Source organism: Neoarius graeffei, chromosome 6, assembly GCF_027579695.1.
Source record: "Neoarius graeffei isolate fNeoGra1 chromosome 6, fNeoGra1.pri, whole genome shotgun sequence".
NCBI lineage: Eukaryota > Metazoa > Chordata > Actinopteri > Siluriformes > Ariidae > Neoarius > Neoarius graeffei.
The window spans coordinates 36,381,164-36,397,151 of NC_083574.1; the positions used below are offsets into that span (position 1 = coordinate 36,381,164).

At 45.5% G+C, this 15,988-nt stretch overlaps 1 protein-coding gene across 2 annotated transcripts in view; it reads left to right on the forward strand.

The window, feature by feature from the left end:
• prpf18 (PRP18 pre-mRNA processing factor 18 homolog (yeast)) overlaps positions 1–15,988 on the forward strand; it is a 45,279-nt gene that overhangs the window by 15,327 nt on the left and 13,964 nt on the right. Inside the window, exons 2-5 of one of the 2 annotated variants that reach the window (XM_060923611.1) lie at positions 2,482–2,559; positions 10,273–10,386; positions 10,467–10,580; positions 10,664–10,810. In XM_060923611.1, the coding sequence (XP_060779594.1) occupies positions 2,482–2,559; positions 10,273–10,386; positions 10,467–10,580; positions 10,664–10,810 (453 nt within the window). The remainder of the gene's footprint in view (positions 1–2,481; positions 2,560–10,272; positions 10,387–10,466; positions 10,581–10,663; positions 10,811–15,988) is intronic. The other variant, XM_060923612.1, reaches the window with a different exon arrangement.

Consider the following 15,988-nt stretch of genomic DNA (forward strand, 5'->3'; position numbering starts at 1 on the left):
CACTTGGAGTTTATAGCTATAGAATCCAGACTGTTGAATAATTTAGCAGCAGAATATTTGAAGGATCTATAACCAGACTTGGATGCTATTTCGACCATGTGAATGTAAGATTTGTTTCTAGTGTTGTAGTTGTGTACTTCAGAATTTCAGGTAAACATGTTCCTGAGGTATGATGGGAATATCCATCCATCCATCCATCCATCCATCCATCATCTCTAGCTGCTATTATCTCTAGCCGCTTTATCCTGTTCTACAGGGTCACAGGCAAGCTGGAGCCTATCCCAGCTGACTACAGGCGAAAGGCGGGGTACACCCTGGACAAGTCGCCAGGTCATCACAGGGCTGACACATATGCCGCTTTTCCACTACCAACGCGGCTGAGTTGGGCTGAGCCGTGCCGTGCCGAGTTGGGCTGAGTGGGGCTGTTGGAGTTGCGTTTCGACTACACCCGCGCTGAACCGTGCTGGCTGGAAGTGGGTGGACACATTGGGTGGAGTTAGTGAAAGTGGGTGGACGTCACGTGATGTCGTTAGGCGGCGCAAACAGTGACATCAGTGATCTTTTAAGCGGTAGTCTCACGACCTGAAGCGAGCCGTGTTGGGCTGAAGCGAGCCGTGTTGGGCTGAAGCGAGCTGAAAAAGGGTAGTGGGAAAGGGCCAATAGACACAGACAACCATTCACACTCACATTCACACCTACGGTCAATTTAGAGTCACCAGTTAACCTAACCTGCATGTCTTTGGACTGTGGGGGAAACCGGAGCACCCGGAGGAAACCCACGCGGACACGGGGAGAACATGCAAACTCCACACAGAAAGGCCACCAAACTTGGTAAAATGTCTTGTCATATGTCAGCATATTGTTATTTTATTCAATTCAGTTGCATTTTACCAGAGTTGTGGCCCTTGATTAACAACCTTGTACTTTCACAATTTCATGAAGGTGTGTTTGCCTTCTGACATCAACTCCTCTCACAATTTTTGGATGAATTTCTCGAAGCTTGGCAAAAGGCCTTGTTAGATGACGGTAACACGCATATTGCAATTTAATTTCTTTTGTGAAAAATTTCCCAGAGTTTTGACCCTTGATTAAATAACTTTGACAGTTTCATGAGGGTGTACGTTCTAGGGATAGACCGATATGTTTCTTTCAGGGCCGATACCGATTATTATGGAATTGGGATGCCGATAACCGATATGTGCAACTGATAAATGTAAACATTATAATTCACATGAAATTAAACATAGCACACACTGACAAAGACCTTCATATCCATGAAATGTATGTTTAATTGTAAAATTGAACATGCAATTTTGTGCAGGGAGATGCCAGCAGCATTTGTACAATAAAGTCAAACATTAGTTAGAATAAAATGAGAAAATAATAAAATAAATATTCACCGATAAAAAAAAAATCACTCTCTACTATATTACAGCTCACCATTTTCAGTGGAAAATAAATGAAAATACACTCTGGATTCTTTTACACTAAGAACTAAGTAAGACTTACCAACTTCAAGTAGTTTTTAAATAACAAATCAAGTGTAGGGAGCTGCCTGTAGCATTTTTTAAAAAGTAAAATCAACCATAAAGTCGGCTATCACTCCCTATTATGTAACAACAAGTACCCATCTACATTCTAATGCTTTTAATGCCCAAGCCTAATATTCCCAATTTAGGAGGATTATATTGTAGTGAAGGAAGCACAGTTGCTCTGCATGTTAAAAGGAGCGGCTGCTCCTTTAAGAGTCTGTTCAGAGAACGGAAGTCGGAGTGAGGGGTCGGCTTGAAACAGTTCACAGCGGTTAGCTACGCGTGTTGATTGGCTATATCGCTTGTGCCAAACAAATCAGATGTTGTGGTGGGCGGGACCGTGTTCTTGAACTCAGAGAGGCGAGTGCAGGAAAGGACGTGCAGGGACAGTCGCGTTAGGAACGAAATGGCTGCAAAAAGGCATGTTATCGGCGGAAATTATGGCCGATACCGATAAGCCTAAAAATGCAGAATATCGGCCCGATATATCGGCCAGGCCGATTATCGGTCGACCCCTAGTACGTTCTTCAGAAATCAACTCCTCTCACAATTTGTGGAGGAATTTCACCAAACTTGGCAAAAGGCTTTATCTGACAGTTCTACATATTTTGTTTAATTTGGGCAAATTTTACCAGAGTTATGGCCTTGATTATTAACAAACTTGTACTTTGGCAATTTCATCAAGGTGTGCTTGCTTTCTGAAATCAACTTCCCTCACAATTTTTGGAGGGATTTCACGAAACTCGGCAGGATTCTTTGTTATATGTCAGTAATACGCATCTTGCAATTTCATTCAATTCAGCTGCATTTTACCGGAGTTATGGCCTAGTTGCCAGTGGGGGATATTGTGTTCTCGGAGCACACTTATAGAGCTAATACTCTACGTTTTCAACACCATAATACAATCTATGCATGTGCTTTAGTGATGTTTACCATCGTAATTTTCCAGGACACGAAGAAGTTCTTCAAGCGGGCTGACCTCGCCAGGAAGGAGGAAGAAGAGTACTACAAAAGAAGTGGATACAGCGTAAGTTAATTACCGTCGTGTGAACTCGCTCACTAAAACCAAAATCCCTTTGATTAACTGGATATCAGTCAGATACTGTGGCATCGACTTTTTTTGTTGACATTTTCAGCTTATCCTTGATAACACATTGTACATTTCTCATTCTCTTCCAAACCTCTTTCTCTTGAAATGTCTCTTCTTCTGTCTCTTCCGTCTCCCTCTGCGCGTGTGCAGGTTGCTCATGAACAGCCTGTGACACAGGTATGGTGCACACAGGCGGAATGCACCAGTATGCATGACTTGTTTGAAATTTATGCATTAGAAAGAATGATTAAATTAATTTGTTTCTTTCAGTTGCCATTGCTTTCAGTGTTGCATGAAACCCACAGCAGCATTTGCTTGAAATCTACCTTCCTCTGATTTTGTGTATTTATTTCACTTTAAGTCATCCGTGGAAATAAGTACAGCCGTGCCTCGGCGTGTGCCGCACTATGTGGTCAAAAGTTTGTGGACGCCTGACCATTACATCTGTATGCGGTTCTTCCCCCAAACTGTTGCACTAAAGTTGGAAAAACACAATCGTATAGAAAGGTTTTGTATGCTGCAACGGTATAATTTCCCTTCACTGGGACTAATGCCCCTTTTCCATCAAAGCAGTTCCAGGGCTGGTTCGGGGCCAGTGCTTAGTTTGGAACCAGGTTTTCTGTTTCCACTGACAAAGAACTGGCTCTGGGGCCAGAAAAACCGGTTCCAGGCTAGCACCAACTCTCTGCTGGGCCAGAGGAAAGAACCGCTTATGTCAGCGGGGGGGCGGAGTTGTTAAGACCAACAACAATAACAAGACCGCGAAAGTTCGCCATTTTTAAGCGACGAGAAGCAGCAGCTGTACAAACGCGAAGTCATTTATTATTATTATTATTATTATTATTATTATTATTGTTGCTGCTGCTGCTTCTTCCGTGTTGTTTTTGCTTCGATATTCGCGCCAAGGTTTATGTAAATGTAGCGCCATAACTGACGTATACAGCGACGTAACTGACGTATACAGCGACGTAATGACGTGGCTCCGCTTAGCACCACGAGCTATGGAAAAGCAAACTGGTTCTCAGCTGGCTCGCAAGTTGAACGAGTTGTGACCCTGCACCAGCACTGGCCCCGAACCAGCCCTGGAACTGATTTGGTGGAAAAGGGGTATAAGAGACCCAAACCTGTTCCAGCATGACCATGCACCTGTGCGTAAAGCAAGCTCCAGGAAGACATGGTTTGCCAAAGTTTGGTGTGGAAGAAATCGAGTGTCCTACACAGAACCCTGACCTCAAGCCCACACTGAACACCTTTGGGATGAACTGGAACACCGACTGCACCCCAGACCTCCTCACTCAGTCCAGCTCCTCCAACATCAGTGCCTGATCTCATTAATGCTCTTGTGGCTAAATGAACACGCATCCCCACAGCCACACTCCAAAATTCCCCAAAGTGTGGAGGTTATTAAACAGCAAAGAGGGGCTAAGTCTGGAATGGGATGTTCTACAAACACATGAGTGTGAAGGCCAGGTGTCCATAAACTTTTGGCTATATAGCTGTGATGCTTGACTGTTTGTGAATCCTTTCGAATTGTCTATATTTTTGCATAAATATGACTGAAAACATATGTTTTCATGGAAGTCCTAAAAGTAATAAAGAGAAACAAATGAGACAAAAATATTATACCTGGCCGTTTATTTATTGAGGAAAATGATCCAATATTGCATATTAGAGTGGCAAAAGTATGTGAACCTTAGTTTTTCAGTATTTCTCGTGACCCCTTTGTGCAGAAATAACTCCAACTAAACGTTTGTGGTTACTGTTGATCAGTTCTGCACATCAGCTTGGAGGATGTTTAGCCCGTTCCTCTGGACAGACCAGCTGCAACTCTGGGATGTTGATGGGTTTCCTGACATGAACTGCTCGCTTCAGGTCACAGACAAATGTTCTGACATTTTCCCTTTAGAATTCACTGGAATGATTCACAATTCATTGTTCCATCAATGATGGCAAGCCGTCCTGGCCCAAATGCAGCAAAACAGGCCCAAACCATGATACTACCACCACCATGTTTCACAGATGGGATAAGGTTCTTATGCTGGAATGCAGTGTTTTTCCTTTCTCCAAACATAACGCTGCTCATTTAAACCAAAAAGTTATATTTTTTCCAGAGGTGGACAGTAACGAAGTACATTTACTTGAGTCTTGTACTCAAGTACACTTTGAGTATCTGTATTTTCCTTTATTTTTTTTTTTGGAAACTTCTGACTTCACTACGTTTGAAAGACAAATATCGTACTTTTCACTCCACTACATTTCTGTCAAGGTCCTCGTTACTATGAAGCAGCTTTGAAAGTGGATGTTCTTTTCTTTTCTAAGACATGATTGGTTTTTTTGCAGGTGACACTGAGACATCACGTCCATAAACTGTATAAAATCAAGTTCAGTGATTCCTCAGCAGAATTATTTGAACACGATTAGTTGATGGCAGAATGGAAGGAGGCGGTTCTTCTGGGGAACGCGCACACACCCATGGCTTTACCGAGAACCCATGTTTCAGTTTTCTGAAAGGATTAAAGATTTGTTTCGCTTTAAATGTTTGCTTTGTTTGCTGAAAACGAACCACATCGTGGTCGACAAAAACTTGCCGTCCAACCTGCGGAAGCATATTGAGGGATATAAACGTTTTATTGCAAGAGAAAGCTTGCAACGAAGTTGTCTGTGCTTTTAGAGCTAGCAATAACGTTGCAATAGCTATGTAGTCTGGTTAGTCATTGACTTTCTATGGATTTGCCCACCAAGTTGCCCTCGCCCTGTCCACGGCTAACGTTAACACATAGCTAGTTAACTTGGACACTCTTAGTTAGCATGTAAAAAGTGTTATGCTAACATGAATAGTGTTAACTTGTCTGAAGTCCTTTCAGAAATATGTTTTAGCATAATCTTGCCAAATAAACAATGTAGAAATCTTTCTTTTCTAGTAGCGTTAGCTACCCAATATGATTTCGAGTTTGAAAAGAGTTTGCTAGCATGTCAGGTGGCGCTTCACTGACTAGCTAGCTTAACGTTAAACCACCTTGATGGCACAGCATGCGTTCATTTTGTAAATCCCGTTGGTTGCTTCATGCCCCTTTTCCACCAAAGCAGTTCCAGGGCTGGTTCGGGGCCAGTGCTTAGTTTGGAACCGGGTTTTCTGTTTCCACTGACAAAGAACTGGCTCTGGGGCCAGAAAAACCGGTTCCAGGCTAGCACCAACTCTCTGCTGGGCCAGAGGAAAGAACCGCTTGCGTCAGCGGGGGGGGGCGGAGTTGTGAAGACCAACAACAATAACAAGACCGCGAAAGATCACCATTTTTAAGCGACGAGAAGTAGCAGCTGTACAAACGCGAAGTCATCCATTATTATTATTGTTGTTGCTGCTGCTGCTGCTTCTTCCGTGTTGTTTTTGCTTTGATATTCTCGCCAAGGTTTATGTAAACGTAGCGACGTAACTGACGTATACAGCGACGTAATGACGTGGCTTCCCTTAGCACCGCGAGCTATGGAAAAGCAAACTGGTTCTCAGCTGGCTCGCAAGTTCAACGAGTTGTGAACCAGCACCGGCCCCGAACCAGCCCTGGAACTGATTTGGTGGAAAAGGGGCATCAGAGGCATTAGGTTTTGTAAGCGTTGTGACAATAATACAACGATGTGTTGACAGAAAATGTACTTTTAATACTGAAGTATTTTTAAAAGCAAGTACTTTAGTACTTTAACTTAAGTAAAAAATTGACTGGACAACTTTTCATTTGTATTGGAGTAACATTTGACCAGTGGGATCTGGACTTTGACTTAAGTAATGAAGTTGGGTACTTTTGTCCACCTCTGATTTTTTTTTTCCAGTAGCATTCTGACTTGTCCATGTGATCTTTAGCAACCTGTAGACAGGCAGCAATGTTCTTTTTGGAGAGGAGTAGCTTTCCCTTCATAACCCTGCCATGCACAGAATTATTCAGTGTTCTCCTGATGGTGGGCACATGAACATTAGCCAATGTAAGAAAGACCTTTAATTGCTTCAAAGTTACCTTAGGTGGCGGCATGGTGGTGTAGTGGTTAGCGCTGTCGCCTCACAGCAAGAAGGTCCGGGTTCGAGCCCCGTGGCCGGCGAGGGCCTTTCTGTGTGGAGTTTGCATGTTCTCCCCGTGTCTGCGTGGGTTTCCTCCGGGTGCTCCGGTTTCCCCCACAGTCCAAAGACATGCAGGTTAGGTTAACTGGTGACTCTAAATTGAGCGTAGGTGTGAATGTGAGTGTGAATGGTTGTCTGTGTCTATGTGTCAGCCCTGTGATGACCTGGTGACTTGTCCAGGGTGTACCCCGCCTCTCGCCCGTAGTCAGCTGGGATAGGCTCCAGCTTGCCTGCGACCCTGTAGAACAGGATAAAGCGGCTAGAGATAATGAGATGAATGAATGTTACCTTGGGTTCCTTTGTGACCTCACGGACTGTTACACTCCTTACTCTTAGAGTGATCTTTGTTGGTTGATCACTCCTGGGAAGGGTAGCTGTGATCAGTTTCCTGTATTTTTCTGACTGTGGATTGGTGGAGTTTCGAGATGGTTTTGTAACTTTTCCAGCTTATTGAGTATCCGCAACACTTTTTCTGAGGTCCCCAATAAATCTCCTTTGTTCTCCTTGCAATGATGCACTTCCAAATTCAAAAATGTGTTGTGAAGATCAGACTTTTGATAGATCACTGGTTTTGAAATAAAACAAGACAAAGGCTCACACTTGATCGTTATGCCACTGATTGAAAACACCAGACTTGAAATTCACCTTCAAATTCACTACTAATCCTGGAGGTTCACATACTTTTGCCACTCACTAATATGTAATGTAATGTGCGAATATGTAAAACTCACGTACTGTGGTCATATAGTTAGACATGACAGCCTCCATCGTACTCTACTGGAAGGCCAGATGAACAGCAGGTGAGGTCGAGGCTGGCCCAGAATATCACGGGTTATGAATATCCATGGAATGGACTCGCTCGACTTAGACAGAGGCAGTACGAAAAGCACAAAACTGGAAAGAATGGCGTTTCATCACATCCCACCCTCGACCAGAGGAAGGAACGTGAAGATGATTATGTAATGGATCGTTTTCCTCAATAAATGACGCAAGTATAATATTTTTTTTGTCTCATTTGTTTATTTGTGTTCTTATCTATTTTTAGGAAATTTTGATGTCGTATTTATGCCGAAATATAGAAAATTCTAAAGGGTTCACAAACTTTCAAGCACCACTGTAGCATATATTCATGTGTGTCGAAAGGCTGTGTTGTGTGATGCAGTTCTTTTTAATTTGCTTTGTCCTGTCTTAAGCAGCTGCATGTGTTAGAAATGTGTCTGATCTGGCAGACTTCAACAATCCGGCGTTGCTACAGGACGTTCTCATTAGAGCACGGAGAAGAGGATTATTTAAGCCTGATTTATACTTCCATGCAGAAAGTGCTTCAGATGTGGCAAAGCACAGCAGCTTGAAAACGTTGCTCTCTGAACCTGATGCGTCTGAAGTGGTGATGACCGCTTTCGTGACTGACCAGTGTCGGTGTGTGAATAAACAGAGACCGGATAACACCGATATCAAATACATTTATCGCAGTCTTGGTTGTAGTAAATCTATGAATTGGACTGAACTTCCTGTCGAGGTAAACGCATCACTGCTTTTAAACCGTGTAGCTCGCAACTTTGGATGCAGCTTTGGATGTTTTTTGAACTAATGGAGGAAATGTAGTGGTCTGTTGGAGCCACTGTTCTCTTTCAGGTCAGCACAGTGGAATTAAAGGAGATACTCAGAACCTTTCCATCCTTGACTCTTGTATGCTGCATAAATGGGAATAAGAATATATATATTTTTGAGAGTTAAAATCGACCGCAAAGTTGGCATTCGAGCCGCCCCGCTGAGCCAGCCAGCCCTGAGTGCGTGACGTCACAGCGGTAACCGGTTTTAAGGCCGAGGCCTTTTACAGCTATAGACCAAAGTCATATATAAATAAAAATTTATGGTGAAAGTAAGAAATACCGTAACCGACTCGCTCAACTAAGACTGATTTGACTTCACTGATTGTGAGTTGACTCTCATTAAAACAGGATAGGTGTTCTAACTTATGCAACAGACATGTACATGCATGCATTTTCACTGATAAAACGTAAAAGGCTAATTAAATAATCAGATGAACTGAGACAATCACATTCTGAAGCAAATTAAATAATCTTATACCGGTAACTTAAACACACAATACAAATTACATGCATTAATCTAAATGCAGGTAAACAACGTGTTGTTGTTTTTTTTAATCCAATAAGAGTCGGAGCTTACCCGTCTGTGTTCTCGCTTCTTGAAGGCCGACCTTGTGGCTGATTGTTTTGTTTTTGAAACAATCTGACTTTCAGTTGTTCGTTCAGTTCTCCATTCATTCACTTCTTCCGCGTAAGGTCGAGTTGGCAGCAATATCCAGTTTAGAAATCAGACGGCTGCTCCACTCATTCTCTCCATACTGAGTACTCCGCCATTACTGCTGGGCTCAGGTGATTACTAAAACCCGGGATGGAACGGGATGTCACTGGTTTTAGCAACAACCGCGGGGAGGTCACTGCTTGAGCGATATGTCCTGTCCCGTTCCGTCCCGGGTTTTAGCAACAACCCTCGGCTCATGCTCCGGGAGAACTGGTGCAACTAAACGCACTTTCCTTTAAAAAAAAAAACAAGATGCATACTTTCCTTTTCTTGTAGTTTTCTTTAATTGTTGGTCCTGCACCCTCTTTCAATACGGGCTTATAGCCAACGCGCCTCAACAGATCAGAGGTCTCGTACGAGTCTTCAGTAAAATGTGCAGAGCAGAGGAGAGACCGCTTCTTAGCCGCCCAATGTGCCCGTGAACAACTCGCAAAACGCGTCCAAATCTTTGCAGTTTGAACATTTTTGGGCCATGAATGCAATGTAAGTCCGCCTTCTGTCGTGTCGCTGCACCCACCAGCAACACATCTACGTGGCATGGTGATAAATTAGCTCAAAATGGAGGATCGGAGTTGCAGTCAGCTCTGCGTTTTAGTATAGCGGAAATGGCGATGAGACCGATAGACTTCCTGCTGTGACGTTACGGACGTCAAGGTCATTCACTCAGACCGCTACCTATATAAATCACTTTAATCGTTAAAAATTACTATATTCGATTTATTGTTAATGCTTGAAACTATTCCTGTGCCGTTCTTGAGGTCTCAAGGCGTTTATAAACGAAAGTGAGGCCATGGCTCTGCGTATATGCTTTAACGTTGAGGGATTTTGATTAATTTATATCTTCATCACTAAGTACTGTTTAAAAAGTAGGTGGAGAAATGCTCCTCTGGGGAGGGAAGAGTTCCTGTTTCCTATTCGACAGTGATTCGGTATAAATTTGACGATGAAGGCACAGCATCTCATTTGAAGAATTTTTGAAGACGTTCCATGTCTTATTTTAACAATAAGTGATTCACGCATCATCCCTTGGTTTTTAACTCCCCGCCCCTTTGTTAGATGGACAGCGAAGATCTTTCTACTGTTCTGAAAGCTTATTAACACCCAGGGTCATTAAAGGTTCATGATGAAGCATAAACCAGGCTTTGTTTTCTTCAGCAAAACGAAAAAGTCTGAGCGGTCAGTCATTTGCGCATCTTTCTTCTGTTCATTATCCAAAGCAGGAGAAGAAGCAGCAGCAGCAGGAGGAGACGGAGACGTCCACATCATCCAACCCTGTACTAGAGCTGGAGCTCACGGAGGAGAAGTTACCCATGACCCTCTCTCGGCAGGAAGTACGTGTGAACAGTTACTCGTTCCGCTTTGCTCTTCATTGCGTGCTATGAAATGGTCTAATGAGTGTGTGTGTGTGCAGGTGATCCGGCGTCTGAGGGAGCGTGGAGAGCCGGTGCGTCTGTTTGGAGAGACCGATTACGACGCCTTTCAGAGGCTCCGCAAGATTGAGATCCTCGCACCGGAAGTGAACAAGGCAAGACATCGTGTGTTAACTTTTTACCAGCTCCTCACAGTCAGTGTTGGTGTGTGCTGTGACTGAATAATGGCTGTGTTCAGGGTTTGAGGAACGATCTGAAGGCCGCGATGGATAAGATCGATCAGCAGTATTTGAATGAGATTGTTGGAGGACAGGAAGCTGGAGATCCAGACACACAGGATGATCTTAAAGTGCACGAGGAAAACACTACCATCGAGGAGCTGGAGGTGGGAACAGCTCAAATATTAACCCGCATCATGTTACACCTTTAAGGGTTTGTTTGTTTGAGGGAAATGAATATTTACACTTTGTTTATTTAATATTTGGTTTGATTTCCCACTGCACTTAATTAACGAGCTAAAAAGGTAAAAGAAACCTTGAGCACTGAGGAGTGCACCGGGTTAAAACGTGCTCGTAAAATTCTTTCACACTTGTCAGTGAATATATAGTGATGGAAATTTATAGGCGTGTAACGATATATCGTGCGACGATAAACCTTGGTATAAATTTATGACGATTTGAATTGTTGGGGAAAAAAATTGTGATTATTATCAGGCTGCATAATCTCTTAGTTTTGGGTGGCACGGTGGTGTAGTGTTTAGAATGGTCACCTCACAGCATGAAGGTTCTGGGTTCGAGCCAAACGACTGGTGAGGGCCTTTCTGTGCGGAGTTTGCACGTTCTCCCTGTGTTTGCATGGGTTTCCTCCGGGTGCTCCGGTTTCCCCCACAGTCCAAAGAGATGCAGATTAGGTTAACATGGGGTGGCCTTGGGGTGAAGTGCCCGTGTGTGTGTGTGTGTTCACTGCTTCAGATGGGTTAACTGTGCTTAAGTGTATGTGTAATAAATAAAGTTCTTCTTCTTTATCCTAACTGTAATTGCATTGTTTAGACAGCAGAGGGCATAGTAATGTACAGTAGCATGAATGCATGAGACTTCACCCTAGGCGGAAGTAACACAGCTGTAAAAATGCACAAAAATCAGGTCTAAGATGGAAAAGAGATGTTGTGCGATCGACTGGACAAATAGATTTAATAAGAAATCTGAGCTTTCTTTTTACAGACTGCTGAAAACTAAAGAAAAGGGGGGAAAATGGAGGTAGTTGTATTCCGTTTCATCCCAACCACAGCTTTCACAAATGTTCATAAGTGGTGTAGCAAGAGTTCTAGGTGGGTGGAGCACAGAAGCACGGCAGGCCAGAACTGAGTTCTCAAAAACTCTTTTATTTTAGCTTTTCACCTTTTATATTCACTCTCTCACATACACACACGCACGCACACAAGCATCCAGGTTGGGGGAGAACTCCCTTCCTCTGCTCTCTCTATCCTCTTTATAGGGCATGGTCACTGGGGAAGACACACAAACACAGGTTAATTCCCATCAGGTGTAGTGATTCTGCCACTTACCTTCCCTAACTCCATTCACAGACTGATGCTTGACCACGCCCCCGCTGCCACATACCCCCACCGCCCGACTCAGGCCGGGGAGCCGTCTGGCCTGAAGCCGACTCAACCCCCCCCCGACGGGAGAGGAAGTCCGCCACGACCATCTGCACCCCCGGCCTGTGGACCACCTCGAAATTAAATGGCTGGAGTGCCAGATACCAACGGGTGATCCGCGCGTTGGCATCCTTCATGTGGTGGAGCCACTGCAGGAGTGCGTGGTCTGAACAGAGGGTGAAAGGGCGCCCCAGCAGGTAGTAGCGGAGGGCGAGGACCGCCCACTTGATGGCGAGGCACTCCTTTTCTATTGTGCTGTAGCGGTCCTCACGCACCGACAGCTTCCGGCTGATGTACAGCACTGGACGGTCCTCCCCCTCCACCTCCTGGGACAGAACAGCCCCCAGCCCCCTGGCCGATGTGTCCGTCTGCAAAACAAAGGGGAGAGAGAAGTCAGGGGAGTGCAATAGTGGCCTCCCACACAGTGCAGCCTTTACCTCCGAGAAAGCCCCCTGGCACTGCTCCGTCCACTGGACCGGATCTGGTGCCCCCGTTTTAGTGAGATCAGTCAGCGGGCTGGTGACGTCCGAATAATTGGGTATAAACTAGGGATGGCGAAAACTAAAAAAAATCTTGACCGACCACCGAGCCTCATTAGCCGGTTAAAGTTGGTTAACCTATGAGTTTAAACAGGGATGCAAACGGCGCGCCTTTTTCACGGCTCGTGCAGATCCAATTTTTTTTTGAGGGGGGGGGGCGTTGGAGTGTCTGAATAATTTCATCACAGTAAATTCTGTATTAAAATTACTACATAAGCAAATGCCATTACAGTCCATGAAAAAGCCGTGAAAAAGTCGACATCTGCGCCTTTAGTTTGTGTGGAGAGATATGATCTGCAATAACATGCATTGTTGGCTACAGACCGAAACATACTTTCAGAATGCACTGGCCAAGGCAGGACTAAACTCGATGTGCCTTCTAATAATAATAAATAAAAAAAAAAAAACAGAATAGTAATTTGTAAGCTAAAAAGCATGTGTCTACACTTTTCTCTCACCGAGTGGCAGCCAATGTTGCCAGATATTGCTGACGTTTTCCAGCCCAAAATATGTTCAAAACCCGCCAAAATCCACTTAAAACCGCCCAATCTGGCAACACTGGTGGCGGCTGTGTTCAACTGGGGCGGGACATGACTGAATGGGTGTTTCTGATTTGTCAGCTCTCTTTAACTGGGGCGGGACATGACTGAATGGGTGTTTCTGATTTGTCAGCTGTCTTTAACTGGGGCGGGAGGGCGGGACATGACTGAATGAGTGTTTCTGATTTGTCAGCTGTCGTCCTTACACCGCATGGCATGCCCCAAGCGTTTACAAACACAGAATTCCAGGTTCTCCGCTCCAAAATCGGCAGCTTCAAAACGAATGATTTTTTTTTTTTTTTCACCGACAACCAAAAAAAATTAACCGGTTAACGTTGATTCGGTCAACCACCGGTCAAACGGTCATCAGTTAACCTCCCTAGTATAAACCTACGATGATAGCCAGCCAGCTCCAGGAACTGTCTCACCCCCTTTTTGGTCCTGGGCCTCGGGCAGGCCACAATCGCTGCTGTCTTGTTGATTTGGGGACGCACCTGCCCATTGCCCAAGTGGAAGCCCAGATACTGTACTTCCACCCGCCCAATTGCACACTTCTTCGGGTTGGCTGTGAGACCCGCTCGCCTCAGCGACTCAAGGACGGCCCTCAGGTGTTTTAGGTGCCGTGGCCAGTCATTATTGTAAATAATGATGTCATCTAGGTATGCGGCTGCGTAGGTGGCGTGGGGGCGGAGGACCCTATCCATAAGCTGCTGGAATGTAGCGGGCGCCCCAAACAGCCCCAAAGGAAGTGTGACGAACTGGTGTAAGCCAAACAGTGTGGAAAAGGCCGTTTTCTCTCGGGATAGCGGAGTCAAGGGGATCTGCCAATATCCCTTTGTCAAATCCAGTGTCGAATAAAAACAAGCCGTGCCTAGTCAATCGAGCAACTTGTCAGTACGAGGCATTGGGTATGCATCGAATTTAGACACCGCGTTGACTTTTCTATAGTCCACACAGAACCGGACCGATCCGTCGGCCTTGGGCACCAAGACCACCGGGCTGCTCCAGTCACTGTGGGACTCCTTGACGATGCCCATTTCGAGCATGGCCTCGAGTTCTTCCCGAACCACCTTTTTTTTTTTTTTTGTGTTTGGGCAGTCTGTAAGGGTGGCTGTGCGCTATCACCACCGGGGGCGTCTCAGTGTGGTGTTCTATGAAGTGGGTGCGGCCGGGCAGGGGCGAGAACATGTCAGAAAATTCTGTTTGCAACTGGGCGACCTCCGTGAGTTGGGTCGAGGAGAGGTGGGCTCCACAGGGGACTGGAGCGGCGGGCGATGTCAGTTTTCCTTTTTGAACCTCCGGCCCCAGCTCCGCCTTCTCTGGAACCACTGACACCAATGCCACGGGGACCTCCTTGCTCCAAAGTTTTAACAGATTAAGGTGGTAAATCTGTAACGCCCCACCCCTGTCCATTCGCCTCACCTCATAGTCGACGTCCCCGACTCGCCGTGTGACCTCAAAGGGTCCTTGCCACCTGGCGATTAATTTGGAGCTTGACGTGGGCAACAACATGAGTACTTTATCTCCCGGTGTGAACTCCCTAAGGCGTGTGCCCCTGTCGTACAGACGGACTTGACATTCTTGGGCCTGCCGCAAATTCTCCTGGGTTAAGTGCGTGAGGGTGTGAAGTTTGGCGTGCAGGTCGATAACATACTGAATTTGATTTTTATTTGCTGAAAGTCCCTCCTCCCAGTTTTCAGGCAGCACATCTAGAATGCCATGTGGCTTACGCCTGTATAATAATTCGAACAGGGAGAACCCTGTGGAGGCTTGTGGGACCTCTCACACTGTGAGGAACAGGGGCTTGAGCCATTTATCCCAGTTGCGTGCGTCCTCGCTTACAAATTTTTTAATTATGTTTTTGAGGGTGCGATTGAACCGTTTGACTAAGCCATCCGCTTGTGGGTGATAAACGCTGGTGTGGATAGGCTTAATTCCCAGTAACCCATACAGTTCGCGCAGTGTGCGTGACATAAACGTAGTGCCTTGATCAGTCAGAATCTCTTTGGGAATTCCAACTCGGGAGATGATGCGGAACAGCGCTTCTGCAATACTATGTGCTGAGATATTGCGAAGAGGCACTGCTTCCGGATATCGCGTTGCATAGTCCACCAGAACTAAAATAAAGCGATATCCACGTGTTGACCGATCTAATGGCCCAATGAGATTCATCCCAATTCTTTCGAATGGGGTCTTGATTAATGGCAGAGGGCACAAAGGCACTTTTGGAATGGCTGCGGGATTTACTAACTGGCATTCACGGCACACCGTATACCACCTACGGACATCGCCGCGAATCCCTGGCCAATAGAACCGGGCCATTATTCGGGCTAGTGTCTTATCCTGCCCCAAGTGTCCGGCCATGGGATTAAAGTGAGCCGCCTGGAATATAAGTTCCCGGCGGCTCTTTGGGATTAAAAGCTGAGTTATCGGTTCTTTAGTCTGAGTGTCCTGCGTCACTCGGTATAACTTATCCTTCATAATGGAGAAATAAGGGAAGGATGGCGTGGCGTTTGGCTGGAGCGTTTGACCATCGATTACTCTCACTTGGTCAAACACATGCCGCAGAGTCCCATCCCGTGACTGCTCTAACGGGAAATCCGCGAGGGAATCCCCGAGAGAGGGAGGAGGAGCAGGCTGCTCTTGACTCTGATGCGGTGATGACGTAGATGGCTCTGTGACAGCTGCTCCCGCTAATGCCACACCGGGACCTCCCCCTGCCAAACTATGGCAGGCCCCACTCTTCTCTAAATGAGTCATTAATTCCCGAAATCCCGGCCAATCAGTCCCCAAAATTATCGAGTGGGTAAGGCGAGGATTAACCGCCG